This window comes from Cibotium barometz, chromosome 45 (genome assembly GCF_041138505.1).
Source record: "Cibotium barometz isolate CiBa-2024 chromosome 45, ASM4113850v1, whole genome shotgun sequence".
Classification (NCBI taxonomy): Eukaryota; Viridiplantae; Streptophyta; class Polypodiopsida; order Cyatheales; family Cibotiaceae; genus Cibotium; species Cibotium barometz.
This window is the reverse complement of record NC_141090.1, coordinates 23,585,903-23,613,055: the sequence shown is the minus strand read 5'-3', so window position 1 is coordinate 23,613,055 and position 27,153 is coordinate 23,585,903. Positions and strand designations below refer to the sequence as shown.

Here is a 27,153-nt window from a genome sequence, read left to right as displayed (position 1 = left end):
AATCCATGCCACTCCATTTTGATTTTATTTTATTCTGGTCAAACACAATGCCAGGCCATCAAAATATCTAAACTTTACAAAAAAAAGATCCTTTTGTGCGGATTCTATTCATACGGTATAGATTGGAAAAAGCATGGCGACTTTATTTTATTCACCATGTGTCAGGTTGCTAGCTATCATTACAAATATCAGCTGATCAACCATTTTACGTCCAGAGTGTTTCTATAAGGTCACTTTTTACCAGAAAAAAAAAGCACAATTTCTGCAGCGTATGCCATGGCCTCCATGAGAAAAGCATACCTTGCACTACCCCATGGCTTGTCCTTGACCATAACCGATCGGCTCCTTCGAATGCAGTCTCTCAAGAATTAAATCAATTGAGTTCATTGATGCCTCTGACCTCTTGCACTCAACTTCAAGCTCCTGCTGCTTCAGTTGAAGAGACATTCGTTCGTTCTCAAGCTTCATCTTCTTGTTGTCCAGCCTCAGCTGCTCCAACTCCCTGTTCTTTTTGCTGCTTAACCTCTCCCATTTGAACCGCTGTTTCTCAAGATCTAGGGCCTGGGATAAAAGCCCGACCTTCTGCTCCTCCAATCTCATCATGCGGGTACTGATTAGTTGCTGCTGTTCTGCCGTCAACTTCGCCCCATCCTGCATTGTCAACATTTGGTCCATGTTTGATGTCTCTAAAGCAAATAACTTTGTGTAGTTTACCAGAGGACCTGAAAGCCCATTCAAGGGTTCTAAGGACATTTTTTGCCTGCCAAAAGGAGAGGTATCCATGGCATTTGTCGCATCATGATCCTCAAAGTCATCTTCCTCATCATTATCTGCATCATCTTCATCATCCTCATCACCATCCACTCCATTCTGATGCCTTCCCGAGTCCATGAAGTCTTGACTCTGGCCCGGATTTCCAGCCTGAAGCAAACATTGGACCTCAAAGTCAGCAGCCGACAGTAATGACTTGCAACCACTATGATATGCACAGATCTCCTTGTAGAAAAGCTGCTTTGAGCTCAGAATTTTCCTGACATCATCTTTTGACTTTGAAGAAAGATTGTCCATAGTGTCCAAAAGGCTCGGGTCTTCAACAACGCAGCATGCTATGCCCTTGCCTAGAATGTCATTCAGCCGCTTATACCTCTTGTTAAGGTCATTAAACTTGTCTTCACACTGTTGTGGGGAGACATAACACCCCTTTTCATTCATCACACGGGAGACAGATTTCCACTTCCCCTTTTTCTGTAAAATACCCAGCTTCCTTTTGTTGCCATCTGCAGTGTCATTGGTTCCATCCTCGCCAACAAGGATGACAACGTGGATAAGAAGTTTGACCATTGAATCGGTCCACTTCATGCGCTGCCAGGGGGAGCCTTTCTTACCCTTTCCACCAAGATGGCAATCCCCTTCTTCGGTATAGCTCGGCTCATCTTCATCACTGGTGCCAGCCGATTTCCCCTTGCCACACATGAGGACTGCTTTTGCAGTGCATTTGGAATCAAAGCCTAAGGACGGCTCTACATCCTGATTCACATTCAAATGCTGAGTAGTTGACAATGGGGCCAACCCTTGCAGATGGTGGGACAATGTTTGTTGGTGATGATGCAGAGTGGCAGCGTGATGAAGGGATGGCTCCAGCTCTAGCATCCCAGCCTCTGCTGCTGATAGAATAGGTCCTCCCATCATATTTCCTTCCATTCTAGGGCATCAGATACTTGTTGCATGAGATCTGTAGATAGCACGAAATGTTGGTGTTGCAGACGCTGTCATGACACTCATAAGAGTTAGAAATACCATCATAGATGATAGGATGCTCATGTTAAGATTACCATCATGCTATCTAGTGTTAATGTGCGCATGCACTTGAAGCCTAGTGTATGAAACTTCCTCAGTCTGTAGGGAGGTGAAAGCTTGATACTCACCAAATCAGGCCGTGAGAAAACTTTTAAAAAACTACAATAGCAAAGAGCTAACTATGTTTTTCATATAAACTTCTGTTTCAGGATTTCCCGACTCTAACAAGAGGCCAGCACAATGCAATCTCAAATGCATAGCATATTTGAAGTTTTCAATTGTATGTACGCGTGGTATGTGAGCACGCTCGAACACATAGCATGTATAGAGTTTTCGATTATATGTATGCATCTGTATGTGTGGTATGTGTATGTACAGCTGAATGATGTATTAACTCTGTGTAAGAGATAATGGGTAAGGGGCTGCGAGCACCATTATATAGTGTCCATGCTACTGGCCAATTAGGGTAAACAGGCCAACCAGCCTTTACGGCTGGTCGTGGAAGTGAAGAAGGTGATTTTGGCTTTTACACCAGGCGCCCCTCACATTTGGTCCATGTTCTTGGCTGTGGGAACCTTTGCCCCATAGCCTCCGTGTGTGGGTGTGTGGGTGCCCAATGGGCTGTGTCCTGGAGGCATAATGGACTTGCCCTTCAATCAGGTACTGTAGGATCAACAAGATGCTGAGAATGTCTAATCTGGAAGTCCCAGGGTCCATCATCAATAGGCCCTTGCCAAGTTTACAGAAGCTAATCTTGCCGCCAGCATGCATAGCTTTAGACATCTGCCAGACAGTCTGAAGCTGAGGTGGTGTCCGACCAGGTCCACCTAGTTGTCCACACTGCACAGAAGAAAACTAGGTCCAGCCAAATGGACCACTTGCAAGTTGCAACAGAATATCATCCCTGATAATTGGTTCTAAATATCATACCTAGGTGATAAGGGCATAGATTCTCATGCGCCAAAAAAAAGAAAAATCTTCATCTCTAAATATTATCCTACTTGGCTAAGACGGGTGGGATCTTCAAGGGCCGGGATGAGGAGTGTCTCTTTAAGAAGCCTGCGTGACCAAATCCTTAGGGAGTTCCCAGTGATAGGGTGAGACCTACAGTTCACATCGGGAGGAGGCTTCCACAGTTTCCTGCCATGAGTCTTCAATTCCGAAATCTCGATACCTGTCTAGTGAAGACGCTCCTCTGTTCAAGATCGGGCACATTGGCATGCAGGCACATATTCTCATCGTTCCTATGGGGGAAAAGAGGAAAGCAGAAAGAGAGGTCTCTTCTTCTATAAAGAAGACCAAGGACTTCAAAGCTGGCCAGAAGACGGTCAGATTTGATAACTTCATGGGTGAGATTGATACCAACAAAGCCATTCTCACTTTGAGATAGCCTTTAGTGATGAAGAGTATTCAGAGAAGTCAAATCTGCTATTTGTTGCTATGCACATGAAGGGAACCACAAGGAATTGGTTGTTGGCAGGAATGCTTTCCGGTGACGCTCCAACTACTTGAAAAGACTTTAAGGCAAAGTTTAGTGCACAGTTTTTGCCTCCTGACTTTGAGCGGGGTATGAGACAGCAGTGAGACAAGCTTTCCCAAAAAGCAGATGAAACCGTCTATGGTCCAAAAGCCGGAGCAGATATAGTGGCATGTTCTATGTCTGTTCACTTTCAAGCAGATTTAGTGGCATGTTCTCCATCTGTTCACTTTCAATCCCAACATCCTCTGCTTCGCCATGTGGGGGTAGTGGCTTGGGAGATTGAGGCAAGAGAAGAGCTACACTATAAGAGAATGGCACTAGCCTCGCAGTTCAGCTCTCGCCTCCGGATTTCGGCCATCCCAGCATCAACACTATCAGCTTCCAAGTGGACTCCTGAGGCCCGGGTGTGTCAGTGATGGGAGCTCATCATCAGCATCTCCGCCTGGCATATTTGGCATACCAAATGCCACGAGGCTATTGATGGTTATCATCAGCATCTCCACCTGGCATTTGGCATACCAAATGCCACGACGCTATTGACACTTATGGATGGCCATACTCTCATTTAACACAAAACTTGAACCATAAAATTGTAAACGAGACATGCACATGCGACACCACACTAGAGCCAACCCACCCGTCTTGGAACATTTTATTTCCAAGGGGTACTTCACATTGTACAAGTGTGGGGGCCTCCTCTTATCCTTGACTAGAAAAAAGGCTAGGTCATCCAAAATTAAAATGTCCAATGTTACAAATACATCTAGGCCTTTGTCTCTTGCCTAAAAGCATCAAACACTAATGTAGAAATACCAACACTTGTGTGGGTACTGAGCTTCCCTAAATCACAGACCTTTATAATCAGCATAGAACACAGTTGAATCAAGAAACTTAATATACATCACATATGCGCACAAGTAATCATGTGTGTAATCAGCCCAAAACTCTTGCAGATGCAGAACACAGTGTATGGCAACTGTTTGGGCGGCAGGGAAGGCTCCGGCAATGGCTGTATGACCGGAGCAACAGGTTGCACCATCTAAAAATCAGACCTTTATAATCAGCATAGAACACAGCTGAATCAAGAAACTTAATATGCATCATATAAGTGCACAAGTAATCATGTGTGTAATCAGCCCAAAACTCTTGCAGATGTAGAACACAGTGTATGGCAACTGTTTGGGCAGCAGGTAAGGCTCCGGCAATGGCTGCACGACTGGAGCAACAGTTGCACCATCTAAAAAACAGCAAGAATCTGCCCAACGGCTGAGCAACAGGAGCAACAGGATGCACCATCTGAAAAACATCCTGAATTTGTCCAAGAAGCATTATGCTCTCTTTTATGTGTATCCAACCATAAAAAGTGCATCCAAATATAGTGTCCCTTTAAAATTAGAGTGTTCATACACAAAATAGAGTAAAGCTTCTATCATGGCCCTGTGAAATTGGTACAGCATGTGTGGGCATGGTGGTCTGTGAGCAAGATGAACATTTAATTGTTCATACTTGGGTGCCCGGACAAAAAGTTAACTTGTGGACATCCCCAAGTGTGAAGGGGGACCAAAGGATTAAAGTTTATAACCTTACGTGGCCCCTAGGAATAAGTGGCCCCTAGGCATAAGTTTATAAACTTGGGTGGCCCCCAAGGATTTTTATGGGGAGAGGGGGCTACTCTACTTTTGGAGTACACGCCTCCCTCTCTATCTCTCTCTTGATTTTTCTGAAAGGCATACAGCCTAGGTGATTGCAGGCGTGGAGAGAAGGCGGCTGCAGAAAGCAGAAAGCAGATAGTGGGCTGCACACGCTTGGAGTTGGCAGTCTGCGCAGGTGCTCACCAAACCAGGTTGCAGGTGGACAGAACTGTAGGCGGCTGTAGGATAGTAGCCGTATAGAACTGGGCGTGGGTTTTTGCAAGCAGCTGCAGGACAGTTGATACACAGATAATTGGGCGAGGGAAGACTGCTGGCGGGCTGTTGACTGGACAGCAGGCGCAGCCTGAAACTCTCTCTCTCTCTCTCTCCCATATTCATGTATTCATGTATCCATGTACTCATGTACCCCATTTTGACTAGTAGCATTAGCTTCCCACTCTCCCTAGTTGCTGCTTCTGGACCTGTCAAAGACAACTGATTAGCTGCCTTTGGCTTGGGTCCTACGTTTGTCTTGGTACCCTTTTGCTTTGGGCGCTCGTTACGCATGTGTCCTTTTTCTTCGCAGATAAAACAACGTCCTTCCTTCTTGAGCTTTAAAGCCCTAAGGAGCCGTTTCTTCTTTGCTGGTGTCGAACTGGAACTCTTCGAAGGTTGGTCCGAAGACTTTCCTTCTGTCGTGTTAGCCATAGGTGCGGAGAACTTTCTTTTATGCTTGTTCCCTTGCTCGGTAACGGGTTTCGACTTGGAAGAGACCATCGTATCATCATAGATACGAGCTGAATGAATGGCCTCGTCCAATGTTTTACATTTGTTATTTTTTACCTGTAATAGGTACGAGTCTAGTAAACCAGCTACGAAAAACCCCAAAAGAGTAGTGGGATCCATCTTTGTAGCTTTCATCTGCAAGTCATGAAACTTCTAGAGGTAGACCTCATAAGTGAGGTGCTGCGAGGTCATGGTCAAAGCTGAAAACCGGGCAACAACATCATAGTCATCCTCTTTCTTGAGGAATTCTTTCTTGAAGATGTCTTCGAATTGTGCCCAAGTCGTTGGCTTAGGATTGAGTTCCTTCCACCAAAGCAAAGCTTTGCCGGACAGGAAACCTGCTGCTAACTGGATCTTCTTTCCATCATCATATGGATAAAACTGAAAGTGAACTTGCTACTTATGTAGCGAAGTGTCCACTATCTCCTTGGTGCGCTGCTTTTGCTCGCCCCCGAACGGTTCCGGAGTAATGTTGGGGCCTAAAGCTGAAGCCAAGGTATCCATACCCGAGAAAGTAGAGAGGGTAGTGGTCAATAGAGCGATGGAGTTCTGCAAAGCTTGCATCTGGGCTGCGATTTGTGTCTGACGTTCCGTCGAAGAAGCTTCAAGAGCTACTTTGAACTCTTGGAAATCTGATTTTGACACAAAATCGTCAAAAAGATCGGCGTCGGTACCTTCCGTAGCCGGCAAGCCTTCGCGTTCCACAAGGGGCTCCAACTCCGATTCTTGGGTCGACATCGTGAAGAGGGTACGTGGAGAGAAAATTCGATCTTTGCACAACAAAAGTGCGAGTGAATTTGAGAGCTTGAGAGCTTGAAAACTTGAGAGATGTGTGGCAAGAAGCCCACTTGAGGGGGTTTATAAAGATAGCCCCAAAAGCTAAAAATCTCCAAAAGCAAGGTTTAGTTCTGTTGGAATCAAAGATTCGATTCTGGAAAAAGTGGAAGAGCTTCGTGAACCAAGAATTATTTTGCCAGAACCATGTAAACCGGAAATTATTTTGTCAAAACCATTGAACAAGAAAATAGTTTGGATTGAACCAACCAAGATTTGGCGTAACCATGACAAGGTCAAAGGGTTGATTTTCAATTCAATGAAGGGTGGGTATGCTAGGGTTCGTAGCTTTCCTTTTCAGGAGTCCCTTTTGCAAAAGTGGGAGGTTCCCCATAGTGATAATGTGACTAGAAAGCCCAATCATCTTGCACTAGGTTTACTTTATCTTCTTGCTGCTGCTTCTTGTCATCGGAGGTAGAGGAAGCAGAGTTAGAGTCTTCATCAATTTTGAGCTTCGCAAGCCTCTTCCGACACTCTTCGATGTAGTGCCCTGGCTTGTGGCAATAGTGACAGGTGTCACCCTGTGATGAGTCCACTTTGCCTTTATCCTTGGAGAAGTAGGCTTGGTCTCTCCTCTTGGAGAAGTAATCCAACCAACTAGGATTGCCTCCTCTCAGAGAGAGATTTAGACAAGCATGGAAACTCTGATAGGACTCAGGTAAGGAGTTAAGAATGATGGTGACCAATTTCCTATTATCAACTACCTCATCTATATTCAACAACTGTTCTTTTAGGTCTCTTATCTTGGTAAGATGACGATCTACAATGGAATCACCTTCGTTCATGGTCAAGTCGTCCAGCTCCCGCATCAGGTACATGACTCATGCTCTCACGACCACCTAGGCAGCCCTTGCAGAGCTGCAGGATCGGATGTGAGGTACAATTGAGCGCTTTACTGAAAGAGCAATCATGGCCATTGCTTCAGCATCACGGGCATCCCACCGTCTTTGGTCTTCAGTGGGGGTCCAGAAGGCGGTGCTGTAAGGCCTGACACAACTTGTGACACAGTCTCAGTTGCCCTTGATGTCGAGGTGCCAAGAGTTGGTGCAGCAGGACGAGGCTCTTGCCTCGTGACAATCTCCCATAGCCCCTTGGCAATTAAGGAATTCTTTAGCATGAAACTCCATAATGAGTAGCTGGGACCATCAAGCCAATCTTTAGTTGTCATGAATGCACCGAATCAAGAAAGCTCAGTGGAAGCAGCTCTTTGCGACATCCTCATACGAGATTTCCCAAAGTTGGAGAGAGAACTAGGAATAAGAAAGCCCTCCCTTGATGTGAGCTCCTGGGAAAATCCGAGAAAACGAGAGTTGCGAGAGTGTGCACACAAGGCACCGGGATACGATGCTTCCACCTTAGAAAACCTCCCCTTACGAACAAGAACCCCCAAATATGCAGCACAGTGGCCTTGAATTCGACAAAAAATGTTTGAAAAAGAAAGCCCCAAAAAATTGCTTGCATCTCTGTGAACAAGATGCTGGTGAGTTGATCTGTGTCTTCCCTCTTTTCCTCAAAGAGACAAGGCTGAGCATGGGAGTGGAGAACAGGACTCAAATGGAGCTGGAGATGTGGGCAAACATTGAGCTCAGGCCCTCGCAAAGCAGGCTGAGGTAGCACAGGCACCAGCTGAGCGGGCGCAATTGGACACAACATGGAGGCGACGGCAGGCGCAAGCGCCAAAAAGGCCTTGCTGCCTACAGTGGCTTCACCTAGCTGGTCGGCAGAGGTAGTGTGCTGGGCACTAGTGCCACCCATTTGGCCAGTGGCGGCGGGCTCTGAAACGGCGAACACGGGCAGTGGCGAAGATGGGTGGCAGACAGCTCTAAGACGGCAACGGCGGCGGCGGCTGCGCGTGGAGATCATCTAGCTGAAGTAGAACCAGCTCTGATAGCAAAATGTTAGCTAGTGCCTTGAGTGCAACCACACACTAGTGGGGAGAAGAGGGAGAAAGATGATAATCAACAAGATAATCAGCACAAGACTAAAGGGATTGTGGGAGTACAAGATGTAGTTGAAAGCATAAATTCATTATAGAAGTAGGTCCTTTTTATAGGAGAGACCTCATTACATATTCTAACCATATGCTAGATGTGATGCCACCACATATGCCCTTTAAGAGGTTGTTCCAACACAAGAGACTTATACATACCAGCGGTTGTTTACACACATTGGAACCGCTTTATTGAAGGCTTACATTCAGTCCTAGTTTACTCAAACACCTAGCACTTGTTTATTTCCACATTAATCACTACTAATAATTAACATTCCCCCCCCATAGTCATAATGTGGCTAGAAAGCCCAGTCATCTTGGACTAGGTTTACTTTATATTCTTGTTGCTGCTTCTTGTCATTGGAGGTAGAGGAGGCAGAGTTTGTAGAGTCTTCATCAGCTTTCAGCTTTGCAAGCCTCTTTCGACACACTTCGATGTAGTGCCCTGGCTTGTGGCAGTAGTGACACTTTCCTTCCTTCTTCTTGGTGTCACCCTGTGACGAGTCCACTTTGCCTTTGTCCCTAGAGAAGTAGGTTTGGTCTCCTTTGCTTGCATCACCCCTCGATCTGTTCTTCCTTGTCTGCTCCTCTAGGAGAAGTAATCCAACCAACTACTCAAAGGATATAGGATTGCCTCCTCCCCACTCTGATAGGACTCAAGGAGTAAGAATGATGGTGGCCAATTTCCGATCATCAACTACCTCATCTACATTCAGCAGTTGTTCTTTTAGGTATGTTACCTTGGTAAGATGATCTGCAGTGGAATCACCTTCGCTCATGGTCAAGAAGTCCATCTCCCGCATCAGGTACATGACTCGTGCTTCATTACACGACTAGAACATGGTCTCGAGGACCACCTAGATAGCCCTTGCAATGTTGTAGGATCGGATGTGAGGTACGATTGAGCTCTTGACTGAAAAAGCAATCATGGCCATTGCTTCAGCATCACAGGCATCCCATCGTCTTTGGTCTTTAGTGGGTCCAGAATGCGGTATTGTAAGGCCTGACACAACTTGTGCCACAGTCTCAGTTGCCCTTGATGTCGAGGTGCCAAGAGTTAGTGTAGCAGGATGAGGCTCTTGCCCCGTGACAATCTCCCATAGCCCCTTGGCAATTAAGAGATTCTTCAGCATGAAACTCCATAATGGGCAGTTAGGACCATCAAGCTGATCTTCAGTTGTCATGAATGCACCGAATCCAAAAAGCTCAGTGGAAGCAGCTCTTTGCGACATCCTCACAGTAGTACGAGATTTCCCAAAGTTGGAGAAATAAAGAAAGAAAGTTATATTAACGTCTACGAAAGACCCCAAGGGCCTATGAGACCAAAAGTAATACAATGGTACCATGGATATACTGAGCCATGGAAAACTGAAAGAAAAATTAAAATCAAAACATCTGACAGTACATGTGATCAACAGATGATCCTGTGTAGAGTGAGATATGTTGTGATTAGCTAATGATGATACCCACCTCAGCCAGAACCAAACTGATGGTGGAGTGAGCGAACTAGGAACAAGAAAGCCCCCCCTTGATGTTAGCTCTTGGAAAATTACAACAAAAAGAGAGTTACAGGAGTGTGCAAACAAGGCACCAGGATACGACGAGATTCAAGGTGCAATCGCTGAAGTATACCAAAAACAGGGTGTATACTTGAATGAGCTAACACAAGACTCCACAAGTATTGCACAAGAACAAGAGTGCCTATGGATGCTTCCACCTTAGAAAACCTCCCCCTACAAACAAAAATCCCCAAATATGCAGCACACAGGCCTTGAATTCAACAAAAAATGTATGAAAAAGAAAGCCCCCAAAAATTGCAAAAATTGCTTGTACCTCTGTGAACAAGATGCTGGTGAGGTGATCTGTGTCTTCCCTCTTTTCCTCAAATAGACAAGGCTGAGCTTGGGAGTGGAGAACAAGACCCAGATGGAGCTGGAGATGTGGGCAGACAGTGAGCTGTGGCCCTCGCAGAGCAAGCCGAGGCGGCGCAGGCCCCAGCTGAGCAAGCAGAACTACGCGTAGCACGGAGGTAACAACGGGTGCAAGCGACAGACACAGAGAAGGCGGCGAGCGCGCGTAGGTGCCAAAAAGGCGGTGCTAGTTGTAGTGGCTCCGCCCAACTAGCCAACAAAGGTGGTGCGCTAGGCACTAACGCCACCCGTTTGGTCGGTGGCACGGTGGGCTTTGAAACGGCGGAGACAGGCAACAGTGGCTCTGAGACAGCGGAGATGGGCGGCAAACGGCTCTAAGACAACGACGACAACGGCGACTGTGCGTGGAGATCGTCTGGCTGAAGCAGAGTCGGCTTTGATACCAAAATGTTAGCTAGTGCAACCACACACTAGTGGGGAGAAGAGGGAGAGAGATGATAATCAACAAGATAATCAGCACAAGACTAAAGGGATTGTGGGAGTACAAGATGTAGTTGAAAGCATAGGTCCAACAAGCATGGTGTGGAAACAATGAAACACTCACTCCACAATCGCAACACGAATCCACGTGTATGGTGGAGTGTTCATTGAATTGCACTCTCACAATCCCAAAATGAATCCATATGCATGGTGAGATGAACAATGAACCTCTTGGCCTCTGTATGGGGAGACAATGATTCTAATATGGCTTAAATAAATAAAATAAATCCATGTCCCAAATAAATGGGCAAGACAAAACAATCCCATAAGTCCAGATATCATAATCCATGTCCCAAGTAAATGGGCGAGACAAATCAGTCCCATAAGTCCAGATATCATAATCCATATCCCAAGTAAATGGGCGAGACAAAATAAGTCTCATGCCAACAAGGCATCGGTCCACATGACCCTTGGCATAGACATAAGTCCCGTGCCAACTGCGAGGTGAAAAAAAAGAAAAGAACCACTGTCTCTATAGCCCTTCACCTCCCAAACTTGGAAAACACTAACACAACGGAGGCACCACCAGCCACCGGCTGGAACACTTCTCACACTTCACCACCCACCCACGCCAGAAAGACAGCACAAAACAGGGGGACCATAGACAAAGCAAACACCCAGTAATATATTCCCAGTCACAACATTTCACATAAGCTTCTCCCGACACAGAAGCCTTACTCACACAACCATAACAAACACTTTCTCAGGCCTGGATTTACTGCCAAGGATACACCACATCCCCAATCACCGCGAACCTCTCGCCTGCCTGCTGTGCCAATCACACCAGAAAGAACCTGGCCACTCTCACTCTTCAGAGGGTGCCCCACCAGCTAACCCTCAACTCTCTCTGTAGCCCATCACTTCTGCATGTGTCGTCAGCAGCTACCCAAACACCTCTCTTTCCTCTCTGTGCTGATCCTTTGCCAGCCACTTCCTCACTTCCTCTTGCAGCTTATCTGCAGTGCTTCCGGCCCCACCAACCAAGCAGCAACACCTGTCCTTCTCTCTGCTTTTAACATGCTATCAGCCCCACCAGCCTCTGCACGATCACTTGTCCACAGCCCTGTCTCCAGCACCTACCTGTTCTCCCACTTCCAGCTTCACCTAGCGGCCCACACCAGCCACCCTTTGCCTGTCCCCTTTGCTTCCATCCAGCTGCTCTCTGCCTAGTCCACGCTAGCCCTTGTCTTGCTTCCACACTCGCAGACAACCATCACCTCCAAGCCGCCAGCAGCTGCAGTTTCACTCCACGCTAAAACATTCCCACAGTCGCCGCCAGCCACACCAAGACCACACTCTGGCAGCCAAAAGCAACTTGCATAGGCCACCCTTGCTGCGCTAACTCTGTCTTTGAAGAAGCCTCTCCTTCCTCCCACACACGGCTGCGCTCCACGCCTTCTTTCGCGTCTGCAGCAGCTGCACTACCCACTTGCACGTCCTTTTGCCTTCGACGCCACTGCCAACCTGTCTCACAACCAGCCCGGCATCTCCTTGAGCTCTCCAGTCCCTCTGTGCTTGCCACAGCAGCCCCGCTTCCTCTGTGCTCGCCACTGCTTCCTTCGGCCACCCAAACCAGTCCAAGGCGGCTCTTCCTCTCTCTTTGCACCAGCCACTCCCACCAGTGCCCTCCACGCTCACCAGCCCGTCGGCTGTCCTCACCAAGGCGGCTCTCCTTGCTATCCTTTGCGCCTGCTAGCTTGTTTTACCTGACGCCAGGCAGTTACAGTCGTCACACTTCGCCAGCCCATCACCTTGACGCCAGTCACAGCTGCGCCCTCTGCAAACCTTCTCTGTCGCCAGCACCCACAGTAGCCGCAGCTAAGTTCCTCCACGTCCACTTCGCTGCTCTTCACACGGGAGGCCCCCAAACTCTGGTTGCAGCATGGCGCTCCCCTTCGCCTTCTTCTCTGCAATTAAATCAGAGCCCCCACTAATATCACAAGGCGACGGCATCTTTATCTGTTTGCAGCTGCGCATCACCCGCCACGCCAACCTTCTGCAGCCTTCCTGAACGTCTGCGCTGGCAGCACGTTGGCAACAAAATATAACAGCCATGTGGCCTTTGCTTCATTGGCCACGTTATTATCATTTTTTTATTTTTCCTAAGGCCTAGAAGATGGCCTCACAGCCTCCTTTTCACACCAAAGCTCAAGCTACATTGGCCACACCAATATTAATTGCTCCCTATGCCTTCATACACTTCAAACACAACCCACGATGCCTGCTCATTTTCTTTGACGCGCACACATTTCCAGTGACCGAGCAGCTGATACCGCATCCAATGGACCTCCAGTAGGCCACTTCCAGACAGGCCTGTAACAAATTCAAAACCAAACCGTCCACCCTGTACACCTGGCAACGCCCTCAAAAGCAAAACCTTCACACATACCATGCATCCATATGTACACAAGCCCAAAACACCTTTCAGATTTTCACCTGACACCAACCAAGCATCATGTCCACTTTACCACTTGCACTCCATGTTGGTACTTTGACCACACACCTTGGATGAGAGGTGGGCTCAAGTAACAAGATAAAACAATCACTCGCAGGCATAGATAGCCTGGTGTTCCATAAGCATTTCTGCTACACATAGTTTGTAGGCATTTCGGCCACCAACTCTCACACTACCCTCTCAAGTGCCCATGTTCCCTTCCATCTGCTCTCTATTGTTCCACCTAGATATGGTAGAAACAATCTTCAAGAGAGCACGTAGGACAAGAGAACACTACACGGTATGTTGTGCTCGACACTACCCTCTGGAGTGCCCAAGTTCCCTTCCATCTGCTCTCTATTGTTCCACCCACACATGGTAGAAACAATCTTCAAGAGAGCACGTAGGACAAGAGAATATACACACGGTATGTGAACCATGAGTTTCATAAGTCCAATGCATCCCAAATAAAGGGAGCCAAAAAGAATAATCCATCCCAGTAAAAGGGAGTCATAAACATAATCCATAAACCTGAGGATGGATCCAAATCCCTAGAAAAGAAGTCCAGGAATCCATGGACCTGTATACCATAACTCTTACCACATGCTCCGTGCTGACCACACACCTTGGACTTTTATCCATAAAAGCATCATATCCATGAGATATTCAAATATTTCTTCTCTATAAACTAGGACAGATTCGTCCATAGAAATTGTTTGTGAAGCCCAATATCTATATAAATCTCGTCCAAGAAAGAAATCTCCCCATAGATATAATCCATCCCAATAAAAGGAGCCATAAACAATGTTTCCTTGAAACCATCTCAAGGCAAACAATACCTTTCTCCTTGCATGGCTATACAAGGGTTAGTGAACATCAAAAACACTTCATAGTAAATAGCAAAAGCACCAACTTTGTAAACTCAAAGTATACTTAGCTTTTCTTTGCCTGGTTGGTCATGAAGCCAAAAGAAATATCTCCTCACCATATCCTTAAGATATCCCGAGATATATCTCCATATAGCTTGCCTGTAAGCTTGATAATATAATCCACAACATCCATATGGAAAGAGTGCTAAACGTGTGCACATAAAGCCAACTCCACACTTCCAAGATAAAATTTTGTGAATTCATAAATCCTTAGATCAACAAGCTATCTACGGCTCATGCTCTTGCTTCATAAGCTATGAAGCGGCTGGCCATGCTTAACAGCAATGATGGTAAGTGTGGTCCCCACTTGAGATCTTTTCTCTTCCTTATTGATAGAAGGAAGCCTCCGCTTCCAAGAAAGCCTATGCTCTGATATCAATGTAACTCGCGGTGGGTGTCCGGGGGACTAGGGCCTTTGGCACACTTTTTGATACCATCAATGCATATTAACACATTTAAACATGGCCATAACCTTAATACATATCCATCATCACTTTGCATAAAACATAAAAGCTGGACAAAACATCCACAAATGCTGAAAATGGATCTTGCACACGTGACACCGCATAGAGGCCGGAATGGGCCGACTCCCTCCCCCCCCCCCCCCCCCCCCTTTGGAGTATTTTATTATCCAAGGAGAATAATATGATGTACAAGCTTTGAGGGCCTTACTCTCCCCATGGGAGATGCCGGATTATCCATATACAAATGCCATAACACAACCCAACACGAGGCTACCAAGCCGGAACACAGGCTGTAGAAATGCCAAGCCAACATTGTAATCCATATATCTCCGTGTGGGTACTGATTCTTCCCCGAAAACCACGGGTCTTCATGCGATAGAGCTGGTACAACAAGTACAACGCTCCATTCAGCCGGTATAGTGGCTAGTACAGTAGGTACAAGGGCTGGTACAACAAGTACAATGGCTAGAAATCATAATAAATGATTAAATACCCTTGCCTTCAGTATTTCTTCACGATGGAAGCCTCCAAAACAGTCCCCAGCAGCTAGTATTCTTCATGGGCAGCCTTCAAGAGAGAGAGAAAGAGAGTAGCCATCATTAGGGTAGCCTGTAACGGTGGTAGAGGCTAGTGTGCAGCAAGAGAGCCTCCATTAATGAAGAGAGAGGGCTCCAATTTATAGATTTGGGACTCCCATGAGCTAAAATGGCAAGAGAAGGCTACAATGACAAGTGGAGAGCCACACAATAGCTGAAGTGACAAGTGTGAGGACACTTGTCTCACTTTGATCCACTTTCTAACAAGTGTCAGGCCACTTGTCTCACTTTGGTCCACTTTCTTGCCACATGTCCCAATCTAAGAGATGGGTCCTTCCATAAAATTTCTCTAAAAATATACCAACTGGTAGACATTCTGTCATAGGCACTTTGCCAACTCTTGGTATCTGCTCAATTCGAGATGTAATGACGCAAACAAAATTTCCATCGGAGTCGGGCAAAAAATAGCAACTCTCCTAAATTTAGGAGTGTAGTCCTTTGTATTCTAGGATAATCCCCCATTCCCAAAGCTTGTACTTTCCAAATATTTAGACATCCTGGAGTCCACCACACCCCTTTCATACTAGGAAATGTCCAGGTTGGTGACACCATGTACAAGGTTACCCCTAGAGGAGCTTGTCTTGAAGGATCCATCAAGGATGGAAGAGCCAGAACAGATTGTGTTTCATTCTATGAGAAATAGAGGAAAGACGTGGTCAAAAAGTTTCTCTTGGAAATGGATGCTAGAGAAGTTCTTCAAGGACTATCCGGATATACTTCGAGTTTATGAGGAAATGGTTGGTTCAGATATATTTGAAGTACAGGTATATCAACGTCTTGCGATCAAGACAGATTCAAGAGGGAGGGATTGTATCTCTAGTCCTCTTCATTGTATATATATATATATATATATATTGGACTGAAATTGATCATTATTATGCTTATAATGATTACTTGGACATGCTCTAATTTGGATGGCAACGATGCCCGATAGCCCAAGGAGCAAGATTTGTATTTGGGTGGCAACGATGCCAGATGACCCATTGGACAGCAACAATACCCGAATGAGATTTGTATTTGGGTGGCAACAATGCCATATGACCCATTGGATGGCAATGATGCCAGATGACCCATTGACGGCAACGATGCCAGATATCTTGGACTTTGCAGTCGGGTGGTCATTGCGACCGGATGGCCTAGATGACTATATTAGACTTCGCAGTCGAGCGATCATTGCGCCCAGATGACTGTATTGGATTTCATAGTCGGGCGGTTAATGCGACCAAATGGCCCAGATGACTATTGATGAATTCTCAGGCGGTCCTAGTGACCAGATGGACTTGAGCGATAGTCTGAGCAGTTTTCCTTGAGAACCAGATGACTAAGCACAATTTCGATGAAACCAGACAGGATAATCCATGTACAAGAGGATCATTATTTGTGCACTGCATCATAGTTGCATTCCATACCCGTACTCATCCAATGTGTACCTTTAGTACTTTCCGTACCACTCCATACGTACCGTACCTTGTATGGATAAGGTCTTTGTATCAAATATGAGGTTCAATGTACAACACTTTTTTGGCCCATTTTTTAATTATTTTAGTCAGTGGTCATTGCTCAGTAGTTAATGGATTAGTTTTCATTTCAGTATTACCATTGTCTTTCTTTCTATTTTTGTATGGATGCTAGATATTTCTTATTTTATATACATACATACATACATATATAAATATAAATATAAATATATAGTAAAAAATGTGAATGTACTTAAAGTACTTATCTTGATGCGTCCTTTACGTACTCGTACCGTACACGTACCATATCGCACCGTACCTAAAGTACTCAACCACTATGCACTGCATACTGATGTATGTTTGAATTTCTTTGACTTTGTGTGTTGTTTTTGATGTGTGGACAATGCTTGGATTTATGGTATGTGATAGTCCACTGGCTCCAGACTACCTGGCCAGTATCTGGAATACCTAGTAGACATGAATGATGCATACTTGTTTGTTAACTAGCTTGTGTCTAGTTTTTGCAAAAGGTAAGTATGCATTTATTATATCTAACACATGTGACAGGCCATGAAGATATACCATCAAGAATAAAGCTATTGGTCAAAGAAAAGACATTGAGATGCTGCCAGATGAGCAGATGATACCACAAGTATGGGGAAAGACCAAATGCACAAGCTCACCAGATGGGGCTAGTACCTTGAGAAACATATGAAACACATGGATATACATGGAACATATGGATGTGCTTGGAACGCTTGTAATCTGCAGTAGAGGGCAACTGCGATATAAGAGGGAGGGAATGTAACTATTTGGCCCTCCTAGCTCTATTTCACATGATGAAACCCATGCCCGGACACCAGACAGGTGGAAGAAGACATGGGGACAGAGTCCATAAGATTTGATTAAGAAAAAGCACCATTCTTGGTCAAAAAACAAGAAAAAGCAAAAAGGCAAATAGGGTTGACCATAAGCCAAGGGTACCACTGGAAAGAGGAGACTGTGTCGGACCAAAAAGCTAAAAGCCGCTTTTTCAAAAAGCAACTGTAGGCCCAAAAAGCAAGGCCCTGAAGCTAGAAAAGCAAAACAAGAACTTTTGACTAAAGTTGAGTAATATTTTATTATTAAAAAGACCAAAAGTAAAGTAAAAGGCAAAAGCATCACTTTTTGGCAAAAAGCAAGGCTTCCCCACGTATAAAAGAAGCATGAGCCTCTCTTGAGCATCAAGTTGAAGAAGAACCTCTTCATGGCATTGCCATCTTCATTGAAGCATGGAGATCATCTTCTCCATCATCATCTACTTGCTCACGAACCAAATCATGGAATTTTTCATCGCTGCCCGATGATTTCAACGCCCTTCATCGGCTGCAATGCCACGTCATCATCTGTCCGTACGACTATACAGATCTATACAGCCGTAAGGACATGTATGGACTGAAAATTCAAAAACGCTAAAAACTGCTTTTTGGAGGTTTTTATCACCCAAAAACCATTAAAACAGGTTTTATATCAGTTTTCATGCCAAAAAGAGCTTTTCCATGGTTTCCTCCATTGACAAGGCTATAGGAGTTGTGGAGATTACTCATGGGATGAGTGAGTGATTCTTGGACTTGGACTTGGATTTGGATTTGGATTTGGATTTGGATTTGGATTTGGATTTGGACTTGGATCTGGACTTGGACTTGGACTTGGACTCGGACTTGGATTTGGATTCATTGGATTTGGACTTGGATTCATTGGATTTGGATTTGGATTTGGATATTCGATCTAGTACTAGCCCAGTGAGAGATACTTGTGGGTCATCTCCGTGGTGTGCTCAGCATCAGAGATCTCATGCCTAGACATAGACATCGACATCAACTTGGATTTCCTACATCGGCATATTTGTTTATTTTGTACTCATTGATTGTATTGATCCTGGCGAGCGTGGCCGTGGATTGTTCCTGAATAAATTCCCGAAAACGGGCGGGGCTGTCAAAATATGCAGCGGAGATGATGACAAAGTCTGGAAACACAAGAGCAAGTGCATAAAAAACAGCAATGGAGAGAGGCGTGTAACTCTACTATATATACACAAGATCCCGAATATGATACAAGATAACAATGGCAAGGGGCTATGGGGCCATTTTATATGGCCCCAATCATGCAGCCGGGCTGTAGAAAGGCAACCGACAGGTCCTGAAAACTCCACGACCAGCATAAAGCACCAGTCGGCCAACATTTGTGAGAGGTCGTGGACCTAAAGAGTCAGTCGGCCAGCCCATGTGTCCTCTTGCCAACACAAGGCAACCACCCAAGCCAATAAAAATAGAAAAAATATGGGAAAAATATAGGGAGTGAGAAAAAATGAGAAAGTTCTCGCTTTTGCCCCCCGAGGCGGTAGCCCTGGGAGAAGCCGGCTGGGAAGTCTTGGGCTTGCCACCATTGTGTTTCATTTCTGCACTCTGCGCAAGCGAGAGTGCGTCTTCAAAAGTGGCTGGCCTAAACATACGCACCTCCCATTGGATTTGCGTATCAAGGCCATACAAAAACTACCCTTTCTTGTCCGTATCAGATAAGCCTAGTTGCAGACAAAGTCGAAATTCTATTGGCAAACTGAAGAACTGGTTGCGCGTTCTGCCGCGCTCCTCTGAACTCGTCTTCGAGTCGCTCAAGGTAATGGGGCGGTAGAAACCACTGCTTAAGGTCGCGGACAAACTCGTCCCACACATAAGCTGCCATACCTACTCTGGTGTGGGCATGAGCCCACTGAGTCCACCAAGGAATGGCCTCACCTTCCAAGTACCAACTGGCTAAGATCACTCTGTCAATATCTGTTTTCCTAACTGCGGCAAAGTAAGCTTCAAATTGATGTAACCATGAATAGAGAGTTGTGGGATCGAGTTTACCATTATACTTACTGAAGTTCATTTTCTCGGGAAAATGATTCGAGGGCGCCGCCGGTGTCAATCTGGCGTCCAATGCTTTGAGGTAACGCTCGTGTTCCACGCATCACATGGCTTCGTCTTCTCATTGTCGGATCTCCAATGCACGCATCTACAAATCAAGCAAAGAGCTTGGCTGCGGCTGTGACCCTGTGAGAGGGTTCCTGAGTCGAGGATCTGGTATCTAGGATACGAAAGGAGAGGGAGGAGGAGATGGAAAATGCGACGCTGGAGAGCGGGTATGCTCCTCCAGAGCCAAGATCTGCGCCTTCTACTCATCCAACTTGGCTGTCTGTTCTGCGATTGCTCGCATCATCTGCTGGAACATGTCTGTGACACTCAAGCCTAGTGTTGGGCTGCCTGGTGCACTCTGGTCCCCATGGTTCTTGGTCTCTCTCGTCGTCGAAGCTTGCCATAGCAGGAAAAAGCACTTCCTTTCCGAAACACAATCTGACCATCCACTATCTGTGTGGGAGACGTCCGGAGGCTTCCGGAGGCTGAAAACCAACCGTCCTTCGAGGGACAAGAGTCACTCCGAAAGGGGTAGTCCACCGGCATCTAAAAACCAACCACACGAGCGAGAAAAAATTCTGGTTTCTTTCCTGAATCTTTGTACTTGAAGTAGGCTCTGATACCACTGTAATATGCGGAAGCTTTGGAGAAGAATCAGTAACTTCAATACTCAGAATTCAGCACTCTTTTCGCGACGAAAATTAACACACAAACTAAAAGGAGATGTGCAGAAAATAGAGAGAGAGAGGGAGAGATGGAGAGGACACAGTATTGGGTCCCAATTACCCTCTGTAGGATCCCCACCACGGATGGTGTATTTGCTTTATTAGAATGATGTGAATCTAAAAGAAAATACAGCAATCTTGGACCTTTCTTGATTGGGAATTCCCTGCCCTTGACCTACAGTACTCCACCCCTTTGCTTAGCAACTTCCTTGGCTTGTCTAGCCCTTGTTTTGCTTGAGCTCTTGGTGAATAATGAGATGAATGAATGGGATTGTGGGCAATTCTATTTATACTACCCCATCAGGAGCAGTCGGCCAGTGCTACTGCAGTCGGCGGCCAGCCCAAAAATGTCCCACGATTGGAAATTCAGCATTAAATGCTGAATTAAATCTCATTAAATGCTGCATTTTTTCCCTAACAGGCTGATCAGTGATGCACCTGATTCTAAAGGGCTGGTCAAGGCTTTTGCAATCATTCCTAGGGCTAGGCAGCCTGTATGGGCTGCCCCATACTTGCCCTACAGCCATGCAAAGGCTGTAAACTCCTGGAATCTGCCTTTTGCTTGCCCTAGGGCTGTCCTACAGCCCCTCCATGGCTGGTGGGTTCAGCCTGGGCCTTCTTGGCCCTCATGGGGGTGGTTCCACACCATTCCCATGCCCACACTAAGATCCGGGGTAGCCCTATGGGCTGGCCCCTTGTTCTAAACACTAACTACTCAGTGATCTGGCATCCGATACCATACCAGATACACAGAATCACTGACATCATTCTAGAGGGAGACTCACAGCGCGCACTAGCACTGTTTCATGTGCAGGACAGTGCACACCTGACCTTGGACTCATGTGCAGGACAATGCACACCTGACCTCGGACACCTGAGACGGATCCCTAGCTGACTCGTCCCGGACTGGGCTCACATGGGACAAGTTCACCATCCCAGGTCCTGCACCTTATGTACAGAAATGTCTACGTGGCATCCAAGTGCAGGATGCACGTGACATTGATGATGCATATTCCTTCCAGATGATAATACATTGAATTTGCTTAAGGGGATCTTAGCCTTATCAATGGCCAGTGTCTTGCACTTGTACAATTGATTTGTGAGCATGATAGATGAGGTACATGAAGCATATAAGCTCAAAAATCCCATTGTCCCAAACAATGCTAATACAAATTTATACCCGAATTCGGATTGACAAATTGATCATTGAAATCAAGGGACAAATCTGATTTGATGCTTTACAGAGGTTTAGCAACACTTAAATGTGAGATATGAACCACTAATGGCCCTAAAAACCTGAGATGATTAGCACTAATCAAGGTACTAGTGAATGCAATTTTCTGTTAGTTGAGCAAAAAATACCCTGATTTGGAGAGCACCGTCGGAGGGACAAATCAAGGGGCTTTCTCAATATGAAGCTTTGGAAAGCAATAGCAAGTCCCCAATGATATGATTGAACCCTTGATGACACTAATTGATGAGTAGGATTAGCACTAATTACATGCTTAATGACAGAACGCTGAAAAATGATGATTTGCTTGAATCTACTCCTTTGCTCATTTTGCTTCAAGATTTGGTTTGCAGAGAGCTTATACCATGCTATTGAAGATTCTAAGAGCAATTAGATTGATTTGAAGTAGAGTTGCTGATTTTCATCAATGAAGACTGCGTTTTTGCATTTTTTGATTTGCTCCTCCCGGGTGCTCCTTTGGACCAAATAAGCTCAAACTTCAATGAGCTTGTTACTCTTACTATAGAGTAACTACAGCTAAGGGCAATTAGACCAATTCGAAATGATGATACCGATTTTTTTATTTTACTCCAGATTTGTTGCGTTGCGTTTGCCGACTTCATGCGCTTCTTCTAATTGGGCTAAACCCTTTGAGGGCGATGTTATGTGTGGAGGGAGAACCAATCAAAAACCCAACAAGGGGTAGAGCTGCGTTTTTGCAAGTGGAAAAACGATGAAAAAGTGATTAGCTACTAATCATGATTGGTTAAAATGATAAGATGAAGCTAATCATGCTGGAAGAGAGTAGATGATGAGCCATGTTTCTCTGTGTTTATGCTTAACCTTTGCTCTGATACCATGTTGGTACTCGCAACAAGATCACACAAGGAGCTATGAAGGATGAAATATTATCATCATGGTGGAGTGTGTGAAAGAGAGAGAGAGAGAGAGAGAGAGAGAGAGCTCAAGTGTGAGACACAGATTTCACGACTTGAATGGTACTCATATATAAGAATGAAGGACCCAAGTGCATGCTTTTATAGGCACCAAGGCCTTTGTCCTTTTGACCTAGACCTAAATAAGGGGTGTTCACACCACAAAAGACACTAGAGTCTAGACTAGACTCCACACTAACTTCGAAATATCCAACATTTCTACACCATTTGCTGGCTGATATTGCCATTGTAAAAGCCTCTTGATGTTCATTGTTTGATCTCTCTCTCTCTCATCCGTCAGGATTTAGTTCAGTTGGACATTAGGAGGACATGGATACAGCCGACTGAGGAGCTGGGCACGAAGATGGCTTTCTACAGAGAGCATTTTCTTCAGCTCACAGCAGATGGTTTCAGTACGATGTGCTGTTGGTCAGATTCGCACATCCTCACACCAGCTTGAGATTGAGATTGGCCGATATAGAGGTATACCAACTGAGGCCAGGATATGCCGAATATGCCATGGGGAGCCAGAGACAGAGCTGCATTATATATGCCATTGTACAGCATACTATGAGATACGTGGTCGTTTCCACTGTTTATTTAGAGAGGGTTTTGGACCACTTTCCAGAGTCATGGGGTACCACGACCAGAGGTGTTTGGGATTGTTCTTGCTTGAGCTGCGGAGATATAGAGATAGCCTGCTTAGGCACACAGAGAGCCAGACTCAAAGGCACATTACAGACTTCTTTAGTCCAGCCATCACTGCGCCAGATGGACCACAACAGCAGCAGGACATGGATACTGCCCACACCAGCGGTACATTGATTGATCGTGCGATTGAGCTTGGGTGGTCCAGACGCCCACGACTACGGAGGAGGGTATCCCAGCATAGACAGAGGTTGCAGCGGCGGATTCAGATTATTCTTGTGAGACATGCAGGACACCCAGTCAGGGTGCTGACCACAGAGGATATTGAGGAGATCCGCCAGCGTCCAATGCGGCACATATTATGAGATGGAGGCACCTCCATAGTGTACCCCCCCGTCCCGCATGATATTGTATCCCCTCACTGTACTCCACTCACCTCCATAGCGTACCCCCCCCCCTCACTATATTCACACCTATAAGGGTTTCTGTTTACCTTCCAGTTCCAGTTTCATTTTCTAGGTGCCAGTAGTATCATCTTTATTTTTTCATTTTCTGGTTTTTTATCCAGACATTGTATCAGATCCACCATGATGTAACTTTTTGGTCTCATAGGTCATTATGGCCTTTTGAAGACGTTAATATAACATTTCATCTCTCTCTCTCTCTCTCTCTCTCTCTCGCTCTCTCTCTCTCTCTCTCTCTCTCTCTCTCTCTCTCTCTCCCCCCTATGTTTTGCTTCCGCATTGTGCAACTTTATCACCCGCTAGGTCACTTGGAGATTGGCTAGCATTCAAACAGTTACCCCCAGAGACTCAGAAGAGAGGCCTTCTTGGGATCAGGGGCAGAGACCGACTTAGCCTCGACATCGACTCTTCCATCCCTCCGGGGTGGCTATGTCACGTGCCACCCTTCAAGTTGCACAGTGACAAGCTGGCATCATCAGCAGCAGCAGCAGCAGCAGCACATCATCATAACCATCAGCATAGGGATCCCAGTTGGACAGCATTTATCCACTCAGCAGCAAGTCGTGGAGCATCAACTAGTCGGCCAGCATTTAATATTGCTTTTGTCCAATTAGCATCTGGCTGTCAGCATACTTTTGGCCAACTAGCAACAAGGATTCATATATAAGCAACGCTGATTATTCAGCATAAAGTCATTCCATCATCAAGTTCAGCATCAAAAGTTGATCAAGTCCGAAGTTCAACATCAGCATCATCAGCATCATAGATCTCTTTGCATGTTGTAATCATTTGCATCATTAATATAGTTGCATTGCATTCATCTAAATTCATCTCTACAATAATTAAGTTAATTAAGGCTGTGATTACTACGATCAGCCTCAGTGCACACCTTAGCATATGTTATCTTCAGAACATGGGAATATTGTGTCTCCCTACGGGAATATATTGTTCACCTAGGCCGGACTAGCTAGAACGCATGGTCATTCTAGTAAGCCACTCCCACCCAACCTTCATCGCGCATCGGGTAGGCTCCCATCTTCACCCGTGCTCTTTTACCTTAGCTTTCGCTTTGGTGAGATGTATTCTATTCATTCAGTAGTTGCTTCTGCTCAGATAAATCCAGTATTAAAGATTTTACAGGTCATCATTACAAGCTTTAGCCTATATTTACAATAGTAACCCTTCATTTGCATTTGCATAGCATATAGGGTTGCACGGGCATGTAGGTCACTTTAGACCCACATCTCATTCAGTCATGCATTAATCCTTTGCATTCGCAAGGCAAACAAGACCATCCTTGGTTGTATGGAAGAAGTCTGACATCAATCATCAAAGGAAAAGTTGCATCACTTGGCAGCACGAGGATCTCTTCAACATCGCCATCAGTTAGCGCATGTCCTGGCAGATAAGTGGGTCTTGCGTATGGCACCAGGAAGAGGCTTCAACATTCACCTCGGGAGGTACACAGTCTCATGCTTTCTAGAAATGGTGAGTGAAAGATTTCAAAATGCCAGTCAGTGGTGTGTTGAGTTTTCCAAGCAGTTTTAGGCCGCATCGCTAGAAAATTTCCCGCAGTTTAGGACTCTTGGTTCAGGTATTCCTCAATTGCTCCTGCATAAGCCTCAATTCCCATAGAAGAAGAAGTAGGGGGTCAGTGGCGTCAGCGGAGTTGGAATCAATTGCCGGATCTAAGTGTTGCAAGGTCTCCACCTTAGCAACAAGTTTAGCAAAAGGCAATATCATGTGCACACCCTTCAGGTTGCATGGTGACAAGCTGGCATCATCATCATCATCATAACCATCAGCATAAGGATCCCAGTTGACCAGCATTTATCCACTCAGCAGCGAGTCGTGGAGCATCAACTAGTCAGCCAGCATTTAATGCTGATTTTGTCCAATTAGCATCTGGCCGACAACGTACTTTTGGCCAACCAGAACAGGGATTCATATATAAGCAGCGCTAATTATTCAGCATAAAGTCATTCTATCATCAAGTTCAACATCAGAAGTTGATCAAGTCCGAAGTTCAACATGAAGTCAACATCAGCATTATCATCATAGATCTATCTGTTCACAGATCTCATCACAATTGTAATCATTTGCATCATTAATATAGTTGCATTGCATTCATCTAAATTCATCTCTACAGTAATTAAGTTAATTAAGGCTATGATTACTACGATCAACCCCCTTGGGATCAGGGCAGAGACCGACGTAACCTCGACATCAACTCTTCCATCCCTCTAGAGTGGCTGCCCCCGATATTGGATCCTTCTCCTCGCACTGGCCGGGAGTGTTCACCAAGCATGGCATACCCCTGGCAGTTTATGAGCCGAACGAGTACTCCGCTCGACTCACCTTCTATATTGGGCTTCATGGCAAACTAGAGAGATCAAAGACCCCCTTAGAGGACCTCCAGGGATGCACCTTGCAGAGGGTGTGAGTGATTTGACTTTCATGCACGAGTGGCACATCGACCCTCCACCGGCCAAGGTGGCCAGAGAGAGACTATGGCGGCTGTGGATGTGGGAGGGCCGGCCTATTGCGAGTCTTCAGTGGGACCAAGGAGAGTGGACATGGCAAGATCCAAAGGATAGAGAGGAGTCACCTCGTACCCCCCTCTTTGTTTACATTGCAGGGCTGGGCCAGAAGGGGCCAAAGAATCCTCCCTTTCTTGGTTTATTTGTATTACCAAAAAGGAAAACTTACATACAAAGGGATGTGCTGCCCTCCACCAGTGTGGACTCGAAGCACTGGTTCACAACATTAATACATGGGCACAGCCTTTTGCATTTGTCTATCTTGCATTGTAGTGCTAATTAAGTGAATAATATTTTTTTAAAAAAATACTTTTTTGGTGCCTGCAAGTGAATGCAGAATGGAAAAAATAAATAAATCAAGCAACAACTGAAATACTTGGATAGATTAAAATCCAGACGTTTTAAAATTTTCACTTTGATTTTGACTGCAAAATATAGATTGTTAATTTACCTGAATTCCACTTTCATCAGCGTAACCACCACAATAGCAACACCTTCTGTGAACCAAATTCGAATGAGACCCCCAAAAATTTTTAAAAATTAAAAACTGCAAAAAAAACCATGGTTGTCTCACCATTCTAAACACCCGATCTGCAGTGCAGCGCAAAATGGAGAAAAAACTCTGCAGATTAATAAGATACAATTAAATGAAAAATTATCGAATTAACTACTGAATTTAACGGCAGAATACGGAGCTTAGAGGGAGGCGCCCCGCACATATACCCAAGTGTGAAACAAAAGTTATGTTACTTAATTAATAAATGGAAAAGCCGCCAGCTAATCAGAATTTTGCAAATACAAAAAGCCGCGCTTATTATTTATTTTTCCCCAAAATCGTACAATTTGTTTTCTTCGTACTATACCA

At 45.4% G+C, this 27,153-nt stretch overlaps 1 protein-coding gene across 1 annotated transcript; it reads right to left on the bottom strand.

The window, feature by feature from the left end:
• LOC147612550 (uncharacterized) lies at window positions 1–27,001 on the bottom strand. Its single transcript, XM_086783168.1, has 3 exons — window positions 26,863–27,001; window positions 26,740–26,785; window positions 1–1,766 (listed from the first exon to the last, which is right to left on the bottom strand). Exon 3 carries the CDS (start codon window positions 1,699–1,701, stop codon window positions 307–309), a length of 1,395 nt encoding a protein of 464 aa, XP_086639294.1. The 5' UTR covers window positions 1,702–1,766; window positions 26,740–26,785; window positions 26,863–27,001; the 3' UTR covers window positions 1–306.
• Between the last annotated feature and the right edge of the window lie 152 nt (window positions 27,002–27,153).